This window comes from Oryctolagus cuniculus, chromosome 5, assembly GCF_051225735.1.
Source record: "Oryctolagus cuniculus isolate XC-2025 breed Fujian yellow rabbit chromosome 5, ASM5122573v1, whole genome shotgun sequence".
NCBI classification, from domain to species: domain Eukaryota; kingdom Metazoa; phylum Chordata; class Mammalia; order Lagomorpha; family Leporidae; genus Oryctolagus; species Oryctolagus cuniculus.
The window spans coordinates 159,215,741-159,233,445 of NC_142871.1; the positions used below are offsets into that span (position 1 = coordinate 159,215,741).

The window sequence follows — 17,705 nt, forward strand, 5'->3', positions numbered from 1 at the left end:
AAAGCCTGGAGCCTGGAACTCTGTCTGGGTCTCCCAAGTGGGTAGTTGGGACCCAAGTACTTGGGCCATCATCTGCTGCCTCCCAGATGCATTAGCAGAAAACAATCAACAGCAGAATAGTTGCTATTCACACTAGCACTCAGATATGGGGTACAGATGTCCTAAGGGACAGCTTAATCTGCTGCACCACAGAACTTGCCCCTCCACCTTTATTTAAAAAAAAAAGTAATGCATGCACATGAATCAAAACTCTCATCTTAAGAATTTTGTTCAGTGGGCAGGCTCCCTCCACCCAGTTCCCCACTGTATTAGTCCAGATTCCATTTCTGTAACAGCGTACCCGAGGCTGGGTGATTTGTAAAGAGGTTTGCTTAGCTCACATGTATGCAGATCCAAGGCTGTGGTGCTGGCATCAGCTGGGTTCTGGTGAGGTCCTCCTGGTGGGTGGTGTCACAGTGGCAGGAGATCACGCTGTAAGACAGGAAGGCACAGAACATCTGAGGACTAAGCAGGGTGCCATGAGAGCTGTGTCAGTCACTTCCTGGGGCACATTCCAGTGACCTAAAGGTCTTGCACGTGACCCTGCCTCCCAACACCACCACACAGGGGCCAGGCTGCTGACACATGGACCTTCAGAGGGCCAGCCATTACCGGGCTGGAGCCCTAGCCGCACCCACACTAAACCAGGCATGGGTATTCGCTTTCTGTGCATTCTTCCTAAATTTCACCCCCTTTTGTGATCTTTCCAACCCCAGCCATGAAAATTGTGAAAATGAACACATTTAAACTCTCTCCTTTCATTTCCTTCCCAGTTGTGTTAGTTCACGTTGTTATTTCATTTTGGACCTTAACAATGCTTATGGAAACTACAGGACATGCCTTGAAGTTTTTTGTGGTTGTGGCCTTTGCTTTGTATTGGGATGAAAAACGTTTTTTTACAGATTTATTTATTTGAAGGAAGAGAGAGAGAGAGAAGAAAGAAGAGAGAAGAGAGAGATAAGAGAGAGCTCTTCCATCTACTGGTTCACCCCCAAAATGACCACAATAGCTGGAGCTGGGCCAGTCCAAAGCCAGGAGCCAGGAGCTTCTGGGTTTCCCATGTGGGTGCAGGGGCCCATGGACTTTGGCCATCCTCTCCTGTTTTTCCAGGTGCATTAGCAGGCAGCTGGATTAGAAGTGGAGCAGTGGGGACTTGAACCAGTACCCGTATGGGATGCCAGCACTACAGGCAAGCAGCTTTACTTGCTATGCCGTAGTGCTGGCCCCACTGGATAAAAATTCAAACAACTATAAAACTTAAAGGTTCAGATCCAGGTCAGAGTACAATGAAGTAAACACCCTTCATCTTACGTCTCCTACAGAATGCAGGGTGCAGGGAAGACTGAAAAGCAGAATGCCTGGTGGCCTGGAGAAGAGGATGAGAATTTAGAGCACCACAAGTTTTCCATTTCTTTTCCTCTTGTGGGGAGCAACTCGGACTATACTGTTACTGGAATTAAGACTTATTCTATGCATCTGCTCTCCCACAATATGGCGCTGGGAGAGAAGAAAACAGCTTCTACACAGCTGCCTCCAGTTCAGCCAATAAACTGTAGGACTTGCTCCTGATTGGAGGAGAGCAGTGTGCTCGGCGTGTGGGCAGCCGAGTTGGGATTGGTGGAAGAGGACTATATAGGAGGAGAGAGACGGCATGCACCAGGAACATCTAAGGGGAACATCTAAGGGGAACACCCGTGCAGCCCCCGAGAAAGCCGGCCGGCGGTGTGCCGCTCCCCTGCGGAAGTGGGGAATGTGGCAGGGGGAACCGCCCTTCCACGGAGGTGGAAGGGATAGTAGCCAACCCGGGAAGAACCAGCAGCAAACCCGGGGAGGGCCGAGCAGACAAAAGAACAGCGCAGGGTCCTGTGTCGTTCCTCCACGAAGAGGGCCTACACTGGAAAGTACAAAGCCCGTCAGGGACATTGTTACCAACAGAGACAGCTGCAGGAGAAGGCTGCTTGATTTGACACGAGGAGCAAGAAAACAATCTCACAGCACCCAGGTAGGGTGGGGAAAATCCCTTGTTTTATTTTTCTTTTCCTGTTGTTCTTGGTCTCAGCCCTCAAGTAACTGCGTGAGCAGCAAAGTGACTAACAGGGAGGGTACTGAATGAGGCTGAACCTCTCCTGGAGTTTCTTCTCTGATAGGAAGAGCTGTGTGGTCCCAAGAAGAAAGGACAAACCCTGTCACTTTTGTCCTCTGTCCTCCCTCCACTTGGCTTGGGATACCAGGCACAGCCTTAGGAAGTGTGCTGCAAAGCATGGTAGAGAAAACTCCACCTCTTGGCAGAAGAGCTCAAAGGGAGCCAGAAAGCACTGAGGAGATGACAGAGAGGGGGAGCTCATGGAAGTGACCCCAATACATTGTTAATGAATCTGTGAACCTACTCCTGAGTTATGCTTGCATGTATCTGACCTTTAACAGTACACAACTGAGACTTGGAGAGCTGAACTATGGGATAAACCATGCTGTGAACTGAATGCTTATATGCCCCTAAGATTTATATGTTGAATTCCTAAGCCCCTGTTTGATGGTACTTGGAGGTAACTGGATCATGAGGATGGAGCCCTCTTGAATGTGATTAGTACCCTTATAATGAGATACAGATGATCTCGGGGCTGGCGCTGTGGCACAGTGGGTTAAGGCCCTGGCCTGAAGTGCTGGCATCCCATATGGGTGCCAGTTCTAGTCCTGGCTGCTCCTCTTCTGATCCAGCTCTCTGCTATGGCCTGGGAAAGCAGCAGAAGATGGCCCAAGTCCTTGGGCCCCTGCAACCAAACGGGAGATTCAGAAGAAGCTCCTGGCTCCTGACTGCTGATCTCTGCAGCTCCGGCTGTTGCGGCCATCTGGGGAGTGAATTATCAGAGGGAAGACCTCTCTCTCTGTCTCTGCCTCTCTCTGTAACTCTTTCAAATAAATAAAATAAAATAACTTACAAATAAATAAAATAAATCTTTAAAAAAAAAAAAAGACCCCCCCCCCTCTCCCTCCCTGTATCTCTCTCTCTCTCTCAGCCATGTGATGATTCGCAAGAGGGGAGCCATCAGCAGACCAGGAAGGCTTCCCCCACCAGATTGAAATCCACTGGTACCCTTCTTGTGTACTTTACAACCTCTATAAATGAGCAAAATAAATGGTATTTAAGACACCCAGTCTGTGGTATCTGTTATAGCAGCCCGAGCTGACTGAGACAGACCACCACTCACATACTGGACTGGCCACTGGGTGATGTCCACATAGGAAGGCTGCAGACAGCAACACAGAGACTGACATCACAGCCTGCAAAGTGCTGGCCTGAACTCACCACTGAGTCCAACCACATAGGTTGCCTGTTTTTCAGTTGAAAAAAGTTGAAGGGTCTTACAATATTTAAATGTCCAGTGTATACTCCAGAATTACTAGACATATGAAAAATCAGGGAAACTTCATTTTTTCTTGGACAAGTCAATCAATAGGTATTAGCTCTGCAATGACACAGATGTTGCGATTACCTGAAAAAAGACTTTAGTACCTATAAGCAACTGCAAACAGTCTCATCCAAGAAATTGAAGATACAACAAAGAACTAAGTGGAAATCTTGGAACTTAAAAATACAGTCATGGCTGGCGCCACGACTTACTAGGCTAATCCTCCACCTGCGGCACTGGCACCTCAGGTTCTAGTCCCAGTCAGGGTGCTGGATTCTGTCCTGGTTGCCCTTCTTCTGGTCCAGCTCTCTGCTGTGGCCCGGGAGTGCAGTGGAGGATGGTCCAAGTGCTTGGGCCCTGTACCCGCATGGGAGACCAGGAGAAGCACCTGGCTCCTGGCTTCGGATCAGCGCAGTGCACCGGCCGCAGCAGCCATTGGAGGGTGAACCAACGGTAAAGAAAGACCTTTCTCTCTGTCTCTCTCTCTCACTGTCCACTCTGCCTGTCCAAAAAAAAAAAAAAATACAATCACCCTCATGGATTTTAACAATCCTTTCACTCTGAGGGAGGTGTTGACAATCAAGGGGGCTGTCAGGGTCCAGGAGCAGAAGGTCTGTGGAAACTCTTGTACTTTCTGCTCATTTTTTTTTGTTGTTGAAAACATCTCTAATCATAAAGTCTATTTTTGAAGATCACATATAAAAATCTAGTAAGCAAAATTAACAACTCACCAGATGGATTCCACAACACAAAGTATATAGCAGCTCTATTCATAAGCACCAAATCCTGGGAACAACACAGATGCCCTTTGGTGGATGAACTACTGTTCATCTATACAACCAAAGACTACTCTGTAATAAAAAGGAATGCATCACTGGTATACTCAACAATTCAGGTAAAGCTTAAAGGCATTACACTGTGAAAAAAGCCAGTGTCAAAATGTTCCATCTATATGACATTCTTCCAAGAGAAAACACTGATCCGTTCTAAGGGTTTGGGTGAAGGGAAAGTGAGGAGGAAGGAACAGCACAGGAGAATGTGGAGTGTGATGGTATTTCCGTTATAGTGGTATTCACACAAATCTATAGGTGCATTAAAAATCACAAGATCATACTTTCAAAAAGCTCAATTTTAGTGTACTTCATTTAAAATTTAAAAATTTTTAAAATTAATGAGTCACATTGCCTTCCCTGAGAAGTTAGGGGCATTTCTCCATTGTCTCCTGCATCACGTATGACTAAGAGTGCACTGCCTTCCTTGACTTTCGAGGCACCTGATATTTTTTGCCTGGTTCCCAGTGAATTAATTTCTTATCTTTGAAGCCCAGTAGTTTTGCCAGGATACGTTTCAGGTTAATCACTTTAGATCAGTACTGTCCCAGAAATATAGGTCTAAATCTTTTAATTCTGTGATGTTTGTTTTTCAAGTTGTTTTCAGAAACATTCTTCCCATTGCATGTGTTGGGATCTCTTCTCCAGAGGCGCTGGGTTTCTGTCGGCCTTCACATAGCTGTGCTCCTTAGCTCTCATTTTGGATCCCTTCAGGCTGCTGGTTTCTGCCCCAGCACTCTCCCTTGCCTCCGTCGCCTCCTGCACACCCCTCCCCTGTCTGAAGAGCCCGTTGTCCTTGATGCCACCTCTCCTGGGCCTTTCCTTCCAAGTTCTGCCAGCTCATGTGTCATAGATTTCTGTTGTTGTGACAGATATTCTCCAGGTTCCTACTGGTCCCCGTGAGGCTTTTCAGTGGCTTCACCCAATTTTTAGAGTGAGGTCTGTGTTACCATGACGCTGAAGGCCCCACATCGTCTGGTCACCTCTCTGTGTCTCTGAACACTGCTCCTTCTCCTCTTCAGATCTGCTGCCCCCAATCCTGAACTTGCTGTTCCTCGCACTCCACACAGCCTGCACCTCAGTGTCCTTGCAGTTGCTGCCCTCACTGCCTGCAGCTCTCCAGCCTCAGAGAGCCACGTGTTCTGAGCCCTCGCTTCATTCAGCAATTTGTCCACATGATGGCTTTACTGGAAACATCTCACCAAGCCATCCTGTGGAAAACAGCATCGATGCACACTCCTTCCCTCACAGCAGTCCTCCATATACTGCTCTGATTGTTCTTCAAGGTGCTCATACCATGCGACTTACAGTCATTTTTATCTGTCTTTCCAACTTCACTTATCTGATAGGCATGTTTGTGTTCAACTGCCAGTGGCAAATATAAAACTGCAGCTTCACTAAACAGCTGTTTCACTTTTCTGCAATATCAAGATATAGAAAAGCAGATAATACATGACTAGTGTAAAAAATGTATGTATGAGAGGTCTTCAAAAAAGTTAGTGGAAAATATGTACTATGAAACCGCTGCAAAATATTCAGAATATTATTTTTTAAAGATTTATTTACTTATTTGAAAGTAAGAGTTACACAGAGAGAGGAAAGGGAAAGGAAAAGGAAAGCAGCTGGGTCTCAAACCGGCACCCATATGGGATGCCGGTGCTTCAGGCCAGGGCATTAACCTGCTGCGTCATAGCACCAGCCCACAGAATATATTTATTGTTCAAGTCTATCTTTCCATGAACTTTTTGAAGCACCTCATACTGCATTCTTATTATTTATTTGTTTATTTATTTGACAGGTAGAGTTATAGACAGTGAGAGAGAGACAGAAAGGTCTTCCTTACGTTGGTCCACTCTCCAAATGGCCGCTACAGCCCGTGCTGTGCCGATCTGAAGCCAGGAGCCAGGTGCCTCTCTCTGGTCTTCCATGTGGGTACAGGTGCCCAAGCACCTGGGCCATCTTCCACTGCCTTCCCAGGACACAGCAAAGAGCTGGACTGGAAGAGGAGCAAACAGGACTAGAACCGGTGCCCATATGGGATGCCGGCACTGCAGGCAGAGGATTAACCAAGTGAGCCACGGCGCCGGCCCCCTCATACTGCATTCTAAATAGGTGTTCTTTTATTGAAGAAGGATGAACGGATATTGGGCAGAAAAACATCAGCCACATTTCCTAAAGGGTTCAAGGACTCTGCCTGGTCAGTTCCTCGGTTGATTCTCAACATGTACAGCCATGCCAGGCACACAATATATCCTAATTACATATTTTTAAAATAATGTAGCATTTCCTTGTTGGTAACAGTTCTGAAATGTGAGTTATCCATTGGCCTCCTTTTTCTAATCTGTTCCTTCTCTTCTGCCTTCTTGTCCTGTCTTTGTGGATGTCCTGAGAGTGTTCTTGTTTGTCCCCGACATTTCATGATGAACATTTGAAAATGTAGACTGAAATGGAAATAATTGTGCAGACAGGTCCTTTTGTGCTAACGACTAATCTTGAATGTGGTGAGTTCTTTCCAGCCCAGCCATGTGTGAGGGATTTGTGGAGGAGAGGCACAAAGGCAATGCTTTAGGTCAGCAGGAACCCTTCCTGGCTTACAGTGAAGTGCCTCAGGACACAGAATTCAACCTCACATCTCCCAGGATAAAGTGGGCAGCAGGTGCATGTTCATATTGTTTGACTTGCTTCGCAAAAATTCAGCTTCCTAAAAAGATGGCCTGGCAGTGCCTTTCTTCTTAATCCCCATGCACAAAGTTTCAACCCTTGCCCCTCAGAATGCACCTCTTACTGCAGAATGGAGCCCTGCCAGCTCTGAGCTGTGCATCCCCAGTCATCCGTTGCTGGCCTTCCTGTGACCCTGCTGGAAATTTCCTCTGTTTGGATGCTATATCTCCAGTGGGGCTGCAGCTTTCTCCATTTCATCAGAGAGGAAGTCTGCGTTTCTGTTTACCACTCTCTGTTGCTTTGGGATGACTTTCAACACTAATAGAGGGCAGAGCCTCTGTTAATGTCCCATCTTAATGCAGAAGTAACCTGTGAATTGATGGATACCTTGGGCACCAGCACTCTGCCAGGTACCCTCTCCCTAATGCCACACATCAAAAAACTGCATTTTAAAATGATTTACAGTCCTTTCTGTGGCTAAGTGTGAGAGCCTTGTTTAACCAGCTGTTTTGCTGTTTAATTTTAAGATTTATTTATCTGAAAGGCAGAATTACAGAGAAAAAGATAAGAGATGTCTTCCATCTGCTGGTTCACTCTCCCAAATGACCACAAAAGCCAGGGCTGGATCAGGCCAAAGCCAGGAGCCAGGAGCTTCATTCGGGTCTCCCGCATGGATGCAGGGGCCCAGGGACTTGGGCTATTTTCTGCTATTTTCTCGGGTGCAGTAGCAGGGAGCTGGATAGGAACTGGAGCTTCTGGGGCTTGATCTCATATGGAATGCCAGTATGGCAGGTGGTAGCTTAACCTGCTGAGCCACAACACTGGCCTCATATGCATGTTTATTCTTTATCCAACTCTTTATTCTTTTTTAAGATTTTTATTTATTTATTTGAAAGAGTCAAAATAGAAGCAGAGAGAGAGAGAGAGAAAGAGAAAGAGAAAGAGAGGTCTTCGATGGTTCACTCCCCAACTGGCTGGAACAGCTGGAGCTGCATCTATCCGAAGCCAGGAGCCAGGAGCTTCCTCTAGGTCTCCCATGTAGGTGCAGGGGCCCAAGAACTGGGGCCATCTTCTACTGCTTTCCCAGGCCATAGCAGAGAGCTGGATCAAAAGTGGAGCAGCCAGGTCTCGAACTGGAACCCATATGTGATGCTAGCGCTTCTGGGCAGGGCGTTAACCCACTGTGCCACAGCACTGGCCCCCAACTCCTTATTCTTAATACATTCAGACATCAGAAAAGAGAAGTTTTGTCAAAGGAGCTAACATTTTTTGCAGTATAAAATAACAGAAATAATGGAGTTTTCAGCTGGTGGCCAGCAACGTGGGACTGGGACTATGGGGCTTGCAAAAAAGTAAAGAAAATGAGGCAAGATTTGAGAAACAGGAGGAAGCCAGAAAGATGGTGACAGGCAGGCACCATGGAAAGACGTGACCAGGAAGAACTCCCCGTGGTGGGAAGGCTGATGAGTCCCTAAGATCTGGGCTGCATGGGAGTCGACCTGCTTTTCCTGAATACTTCTGCTTCCTTTGGCAAAATGTGGAAGAGTATGTTTAATACAGGGTGGGAGTGGTGCCATTTCAGGAGAAAATAAGACAGTATAATCAGACTTGAAGAGAAATGCAAGTTTGATGAGAAATGACCATTAAAAACATGGCTCCATTCTACTCCCAGATATAGAAAATCCTCAGAAATATTGAAAGGGGCTTCAGGGAGTCCCAAATGTTTGTAGCACTTGAACTAAAAATTAAAGGGAAGGTGTATTTGTCAGGATTCTCTGGAGAATCCAACCTAATGGACTGTATATGTATGTAGAATGAGACTTGTCATAAGGCATTGATTCCCAAGGATTCTGGTGAGATTGGGATCTGCACGGTGAGCTGGCAAGCTGGAGGCGCAGGAGAGCCCATGGGCTGCAGTCCAGGTGTGAAGGCTGAGAACCGGCCAAGCTGATGTTTCATTGCAAAGGCACCAGACGGGAACAACTCTCCCTCCCTCCGGAGCGTGTGTTCTACTCAGATCTTCCCCCATTGGGTTAGCAAGAGCAATCTGCTTACCTTCAATCTTAATCTCATCCAGAAATACCTTCACAGAAATACCCAGAAAAATACTTGACCATATATCTGGGCACCTCGTGGCCCAGTAAAGTTAATGCATAGAATTAACCATCCCAGAAGGGCACCCCAAAAATTTCAGGTGATCTGAAGACATTTGCATTGTATGGCAGAATATGTGGAACAGAAATTACAATCCTCATATTGAAAGCAGCTGTGACAAGAAAAGTGGAATTGTCATGAACAGCTTGAAAGCTATCACTTCTCTGACACCTTCTATTTTTCACACACCAGACTCAGTTAACCCTCACTACATCTCTGCAAGGTTGTGCTATTATTAGTTCCACTTTTGAAATGAAGAAATTATGGTTCTAAGCAGCCATTCACCTGCCAAGGTTACCTGGCCCAATGCTATCTGACTCCAGATCCTCCACATTAAATCATTACTCCCCCAAACAGCTCCTTGTTTGAATGAGTCTTTTGCGACACAAAACTCACAGAAACCCTAGAAGAAGGCCTCCTTGATGAGTGGCTTTTTTGGTGGGGACATCAGCTGTTCATTAAACCTGATGCTTCTTCCTGGGTACAGAGATGGATGCATTTCTCAGCCTGCCTTGCAGGTGAGTTTGACCATGAAATGTACCCCGTGATGTGTTTCACTGCCAGGCCTGGTCTACAAAAGCCTCCAAAAGCTATTCTCCTGTACTCTGCCATTTTTCTGATTCATTGGACTGTTGAAACCCAAGTATCCTTCATTTAATGAAGATGTTATGGCTGTCATCAGCATGAGTTCTTGCCTAGAATTGAGCACAAAATCCCCCCACCTCACCCCCCATTCCCGGCTGATCTGGAAGCCACATTAAACTTTCTCTATGTAGAGCTATTGTATTTTAGGACTTTATTTTTTTTAGCAGTCAATTTACCTCACTAGTATTCCAAAATTACTTTGCTAGGAATGCAGTCTTTTGTTTTCAGTGATTCTTTTTCCTAGAAACATGTTGGTGAATCTAGTTTAAAGATGAAACTCAGACGCTCTCAATTTTTTTAAATCAAATACAAACAATTTGAGTGAATCTTGAATATTCACAAAATTCTGCTACCACCAAGCAGAAAAAGACCTTTTCCTGGAGAGTGGATCCTGCACTCATTCTAACTCCATTTTTTTACATTGCCTAGAAAATGTGATCCCCATCACTTTACTCCATCTTAAAATGCTGTACAATGACATTCTTCAACCCAGCCTACCATAAATTGATTTCAATTGGAAATATTTATTGTAGAAAACATTGCAACTTTGCATGTAAATTTTCCCAATGGCCATTTTTTTTATTACAGCCAGACTGGATTTATTCAGAGAAAATAAATTTGCAGAGGTGGGTGACCAACTGCTGGCATGCACATTGATGGAACATGTGGCAGAAGACCCCAACCCCCAGGGGCTGGGCTTTTTTATATTTTAGGAGGGCCAGGGATGGGGGTATGGTAGTGGGCAGCAGGCGGAGGGGAATTCCTGGAACTGGTCTTTCAGGTGTCCCAGCAACTGGCCTTTCAGGTGGCTGTGGGAGGTGGGGTATGAAGGCAACAGGGTGTGAGACCCAACTGAGATTTAAGGACCAAGAATACATTACAATATTTATGTATGTTTTGGACAATGAATCAGAATGGCTGAGTCTTTGTTCCCTCAATCCTGACTCTGAGTATAGATAAGGAAAAGGGGCATCTATTTCTCTGGCTACTTCAGGCTGATATGGGGCATAGACATTGAGCCAGGATTTGAGCAGGGGTCTATACTGAGATTGGATTGATGGAGGAAGATGAGCTGTCTTGTGTTGCTCTTGCAAGGCAGCTTGAGATATAGCAGTTATTCACTCCTGCAAGAACCTTTGGAATAAGTTAATTATACATGGTAGAAATAGCACTATGATTATGAGGACAAAAGGAGATACTAGAGACATTGCCCATGTCAGAAAAGATGGCCAAAATGAGGCAGAGTTACCTTGTGAATATATGCTTAAGGTTTTCATCATGAAAGGATGTTGTATTTTTTTCAAATGCTTTCTCTGCATCTACTGAGATAATCATATGGCTTTTGTTCTTCAGTTTGTTAATGTAATGTATCATATTGACTGATTTGTGAATGTTGAACCATCCCTGCAACCAGGGATAAATCCCACTTTGTCTGGGTGAATGATCTTTCTGATGTGTTGTTGGATTCAATTGGCTAAAATTTTGTTGAGGATTTATGTGTCCATATTCATTAGGGAAATTGGTCTGTAGTTCCCTTTCTCTGTTGTATCTTTTTCAGGTTTAAGAATTAAGCTAATGCTGGCTTCATAGAAGGAGTTCGGGAGGATTCCCATCTTTTCAATTGTTTTAAATAGCTTGAGAAGAATTGGAGTTAGTTCCTCTTTAAATGTCTGGTAGAATTCAGGAGTGAAGACATCTTGTCCTTGGTTTTTCTTTGTTCAGAGGGTCTTTATTACTGATTTAATTTCCATCTTGGTTATTGGTCTGTTTAGGTTTTCCATGTCTTCATGGCTCAATTTTAGTAGGTTGTATGTGTCCAGGAATCTGTCCATTTCTTCTAGGTTTCCTGGATTGTTGGCATACAGCTCTTTGTAGTAATTTCTGATGATTCTTCTTATTTCTGTGGTATCACTTGTTATATTTCACTTTTCACCTCCACTTTATTGATTTATTTCTTTGGGTCTTCTCCCTCTTTATTTTTGGGCTGGCTGAGCCAATGGTGTATCAATTTTGTTTATTTTTTCAAAAAACCAGCTCTTCATTTTGCTGATCTTTTGCATTTTTTTAAATTTTCTTTATATCTTCTCTAATTTTAATTATTTCTTTTCTCGTACTAATTTTGGGCTTGATTTGCCGTTGTTTTTCCAGGTCCTTGAGATGGACTAATAGCTTGTTTATTTGGTGCCTTTCCAGTTTCCTGATGTAGGCACCAACTGCTATAAATTTTCCTCTTAACACTGCTTTTACTATATTCCATATGTTTTGATATGTTGTATTGCAGTCTTCATTCATTTCCAGAAATTTTTTGATTTCTCTTTTGATTTCTTCTGTGATCCACTTTCATTCAGGTGCATGTTGTTCATTCTCCCATCTGCTCTAGAGATTTTTCAGTTGTTGATTTCCAGCTTCATTCCATTGTGGTTAGAGAAGAGGCATGGTATGATTTTGATTTTTTTGAATTTGCTGAGACTTGCTTTATGGCCAGCACGTAGTCAATCCTAGAGAAAGTTCCATACACTGGTGAGAAGAATGTGTTATGCAACTCTAGGATGAAAAGTTCTGTATATATCTGCTAGGTCCATTTGAACTATAATGTCAATTAACTCTGCTGTTTCCTTGCTTATTTTCTATCTGGTTGATTTGTTCATTGCTGAAAGTTGGGTATTGAAGTCCCCCATTACTATTTTATTGGAGTCTATGTCTCCCTTTACATCCACTAACAATTTTTTAAAATAGCCGGGTGCCCTGTAATTGGGTGCATATACATTTATAATAGTTACATCTTTCTGTTGACTTGATCCCTTAATCATTACATAGTGCCCTTGTCTCTTTTAACAGTTTTTGTGTGTTAAAGTCTATTTTGTCTGATATTAGGATGGCTACACCAGCTCTGTTTTGGTTTCTGTTAGCATGTAGTATCTTTTTCTATCCTTTCACTTTCAATCTATGAGTATCTTTGTCAGTGAGACATGTTTCTTGTAGGCCACAAATACATGGGTTTTCTTTTTTAATCCATTCAACCAGTCTGTATCTTTTTACTGGAGAGCTGAGCCTATTTACATTCAAGGTGACTACTGATAAGTGACAACTTGGCCCTGCCATTTTCCCATAAATATTCCTATTGTTTACTTTGGATTTCCTTTGTACTTTTACAGGGAGATTTTCTGACTTCACATTCTTTCATAATGATAGCTATCTTTCTGTGTTTCTGTCTATAGCACTTCCTTAAGCATCTTTTGTAAAGATGGATGAGTAGTGACAAATTCTTCAATGTCTGTTTGTTATAGAACGTCCTTATTTCACCTTCATTCAAAAATGAGAGCTTTGCAGGGTACAATTTTTTCTCTTAAGATTTGGACTGCTGGCGCCACGGCTCAATAGGCTAATCCTCCGCCTTGTGGCGCCGGCACACTGGGTTCTAGTCCGGTCGGGGTGCCAGATTCTGTCCCGGTTGCCCCTCTTCCAGGCCAGCTCTCTGCTGTGGCCAGGGAGTGCAGTGGAGGATGGCCCAAGTCCTTGGGCTCTGCACCCCATGGGAGACCAGGATAAGCACCTGGCTCCTGCCATCAGATCAGCGTGGTGCACTGGCTGCGGCGGCCATTGGAGGGTGAACCAACGGCAAAAAGGAAGACCTTTCTCTCTCTCTCTCTCTCTCTCTCACTGTCCACTCTGCCTGTCAAAAAAAAAAAAAAAAAAGATTTGAACTATATCTCAACCTTCTTTTCCAGCCTGTAGGGTTTCTGATGAGATGTCAGCCATGAGTCTAATTGGAGATCCTGTAAAAATAATCTGGTGTTTCTCTCCTGCACATTTTAGAATCTCCCTTATATTGTATTGTGGAAAGTTTGATTTTACAATATGTCATGGTGAATATCTTTTCTGGTCATGTATATTAGGAGTTTTGTGTGCTTGCTCTACTTGGATATCCTTTTCTTTCTCCAAATTGGGTAAGTTTTCTGTAATTATTTCACTAAAAAGGCCTTGTAGTCCATTCTGTCTTTCCACACCTTCAGGAACTCCTAAGACCCATATGTTCAGTTGTTTGATAGTACACAAATGTCCAATAAATTTTTAATTTTTCTAATTTCTTTTTTTTTTTTGGCCTTACTGTAAAAATTTCCAGATTTGTCTTCTAACTTGGATATTCTTTCTTCTGCCTCACTGAATCTGTTGTTAAGGTTTTCCACTGCATTTTTTATTTGATCTATTGAATCCTTCATTTCTAATATTTCATTTTGATTTCTCTTTATAATCTCAATTTCATGGGAAAATTTTTCATTCATGTCATGTATGGATTTCTTTAATTCATGGATTTGCTTTTGAATACATCTAAGTTATCCTATGATCAATTTTTAAAATTACATTTCCAGCATTTCTTCAGTGCCTCCATCTTCATATTCTAATACTGAAGTGTTGCTGTGTTCCTTTGTGGGGGTCATGTTGTCTTCCTTATTCTTATTTCCTGAATTTCTTCGTTTATTTTTAGGCATTTGTGGAGATACTTATTGCCCCCCCCATGGCTTTTATCTGTGGCTTAGTGGAGTTCTGCTCTTTCAGTGAATACCCAGATATGTGTCCTGTGGCTAGGGAGCTCTGTTCAGTGCTCCAGGGTGATGGAAATCTCCAAGGTGACACCAAAGTGGGCATGGCAGCTCTTTTTTTTTTTTTTTTTTTAATCACTGGATCAGCTCTATTGGTGTAGTCTCACACTCACCCCCTCTCCTCCAAGGCAAAAAATGTCTGGGCTCTAGTCCCAGTGGGTACAATATTCATCCAAAATCACACAAAGGATCTGTTTAGTCCTCACTATGGGCACGGTTCCCAAGCAATGCCCCTACCCAGGCAATCAATGAACCCTGAGCCTGTGGAGCTGCCCACAGTGACTACCCAGGGACCCAGCCACACCCTACACCCTCCCACACAGCCAAAGTATTTTCATAGCCCCCACCTACAATGTCACAGATGCCCAGCTCCCTGTCAATTCTCCCAGCCAGACTCAGGCCTCTCCCCTCAGCTGGCTGCTCAGTGCTCAGACACAAGCTGGTGCAGCTGTTATGTATGTCCACAACAGTGCTCACCCTCTCTCAGCTAGTTAAGGACGCCATTGTCGGGTGGTCAGGGAGAGAGAAACAAGCCCCCTTTTTTCCTCTAGGTTGGCAGGTACACTGTCCCATACAGGGCTCCAAGCCAGACTCACACCAGGCTCTCCCCGCAGCTTTGTTGCCAGTGGCTTGGGCTGCTGCAGTGTGGTCTCACCTCAATCTCCAAAGGTGGTGCTGAGGCTCTCAACTGCCGGGGTCCTGTGTTGTGTCCGTGCTCCTGCTGTGTGTCCACACCCTGCACAAAGATCCACAGCATCCCTCTAACTTGCATGGTGTTTCCACTCTAGCTTTCTCCCTAACTCTTCCCTGAGATTGTACTCTCTCTACTTTTTTGAAACTATCTTCCCCTAGACTAGAGCAGTAAGTCTCGATGGCCATTTTTGATACTGCCATAGATAACACAACTTATTTGTATTCATATAGTGAACATCTGAGGTTACCAGGAAGACAGTGAGAACATCTGGCCTACTGTAGAAATATGATATTAAACCCAAGTTTATAATGTTTTTCACTTTTCTCTCATAATACTAAGGATGTGTGTTAACAAATAGAAGACATTTTTCCTATGTCAAAGACCTTAGCATCTGTTTATGGCAGAATGAAACATAGGCAAACTAAGGCAGGGCCAGCATTGTGGTACAACAGATTAGGCCTCTCCCTACAATTTCGGTATGCCATATGGGGGTCAGTTGGAGTCCTGGCTGCTCCACTACTGATCCAGCTCCCTGATAATGCACCTGGGAAAGCAGCTGGAGATTGCTCAAGTCCTTGAGCCCCTGAGCCCACGTGGAAGACTTGGATGAAGCTCCAGGTTTCTTCCCAGCTCAGGCCATTGCAGCCATTTGGGGAGAGAACCAGCAGCTGGAAATTCTATGTGTGTGTGTGTGCCCCTGTCTCTCTTGAGCCCCTGAACCCTCGTGGGAGACTTGGATGAAGTTCCAGGATTCTGCCCAGCTTAGGCTATTGCAGCCATTTGGGGAGTGAACCAGCAGCTAGAAATTCTGTGTGTGTGTGTGTGTGTGTGTGTGTGTACACCTCTGTCTCTCTAACTGCCTTTCAAATAAATAAATCTATTTTAAAAAGAAAAGAAAAAAATAAGCAAAACAACCTGTGACTGGGTATCCACTTACATATACACATATGTGTTATTATTAGAAATGTATATATACTACAGAATCTTTGTTACATTATAATATGTACAATATCTACAACATATAACTATTATACATTATGATACATTATTGTATATATAATGATAAATATATATTTATATGTCATAACGTATTTACTCAGTAAATATATTACATAAATTATATAATACCTAATATGCATTAGTGTATTCATATATGTGTCTACTCCATCACAGGTTTATATTCCACAAGTGCTGAGGGAGTTATAAAAATAGGCAAAGATGAATGGCATTCCTCATAGCCAGGTCATGTGGCCCAATTCCTAGCCTGAGAAAATGTGTGTAACAATACAATAGTCAACTCCTTCATTTAGTTTCTCCATCTTCGCTGATGACCAAAGGAATGGAAGCCAATATTTTAAAATAAAATTCACATCTATTTATTGAGCAATACAGCAATTTAGGCAAGAATGACAAGGTGTCATTCTCCAAATTAGCCCAATGGTTCCACATAGCCAGCAAATTGCACAACAAAACGTGACTTGGTCCCTCTCCCCAGGAGCACTTCCTGCTTCTGAGTCTGGCTGCCAAGAGCGTTTCCTCTTCCATTTCAACCTCCTGGTAACTGAGCTGATTTCTACCTTGAAATAGAGTACAGTGCAGTATTCTGTCAAATACGGTGCACAGAAAGCAGTAGAAAGATGGATATAGAATTGATTTTACTCCAGGGTGAGCACTAGGCACTGTATAATGAGAGGCCCCTTTAAAAAGATCTCATTGTGAAGATGGATCTCATATTAAAGTGTTTTACCAGATATTTAAAAAAGGAAATAAATGAAAGAGCTCATGGTGGCTTTTTGTTACTGACCCCAACCCCTGCCCCAGGACCTCCAGGAAAGTCAGATATAGAGGGGGCTATATTTAAAAAGGCCCTCTGCCCCTTGCTCATCCATCCTTTCTGAAAGTCTGAACAGGGTATGGCTAGATGGTTATTAAGTATTTTCAAGTCATTGTTCCTTTCTGTTCTTTTGTAAAACTTTGCAAAGCAACGCAATTTACTTCTTAGGTTCTGAGATAGGAGGAGGAAGGGCAAAATCCATGAACTTAATTTCACTTACTTTGAAGTTGCTGAGTAGATCTCAGTTAGAAACACATGCCTGAGATTTGCATCATTGCTGCAGTCAGAGCAGCCACATAGGCTGTTTAAGTCTTTCTATAAAAAACTGATGTACTACACAAAAATTTTTAAAAGCTACTTTGAAAAGGTAGCCTGGTTTTAAATCAGAATTTAAGCCAACAATATTGATTTTTCCCTTTAAACTCAGAATGCTGCCAGTGTTGTGGTGCAGTCGGTTAAGCCGCTGCTTATGATGCTGGCACCGTCCCCTATCAGAGTGCCAGTTCAGGTGCCAATTCAGCTTCCTAGTCACACACCTGGAGGCAGTGGAAGGCAGTCCAGATGCTTGGGCGCTTGTCACCCATGTGGGAGACCCAGATGGAGTTCATGGCTCCTGGCCTCAGCCTGGCCCTGACCTGGCTATTGTGGTCATTTGGAGAGTGAACCAGTGGACTGAAGATCTCTTTGTGTTTCTTTCTGTCTCTCCCCATCCCATACTCTGCCTTTCAAATAAATAAAATCTTGTAAAAAATAAAATCAGATAATCAGAATGTTTTGTTTCATATTTGGGTATTTAACAGTAACTCTGACAAATATTTAAGTGTGTTCTCTCTATGGAGC

At 43.6% G+C, this 17,705-nt stretch overlaps 1 protein-coding gene across 5 annotated transcripts in view; it reads left to right on the forward strand.

The window, feature by feature from the left end:
• LOC103349679 (uncharacterized) overlaps positions 1–17,705 on the forward strand; it is a 157,280-nt gene that overhangs the window by 8,732 nt on the left and 130,843 nt on the right. For all 5 annotated transcript variants that reach the window (XM_089333391.1, XM_089333392.1, XM_089333393.1 and 2 more), the window contains exon 3: positions 1,362–2,041. In XM_089333391.1, coding sequence (XP_089189517.1) covers positions 1,691–2,041 — 351 coding nt within the window. In that variant the 5' untranslated portion in view covers positions 1,362–1,690. The remainder of the gene's footprint in view (positions 1–1,361; positions 2,042–17,705) is intronic.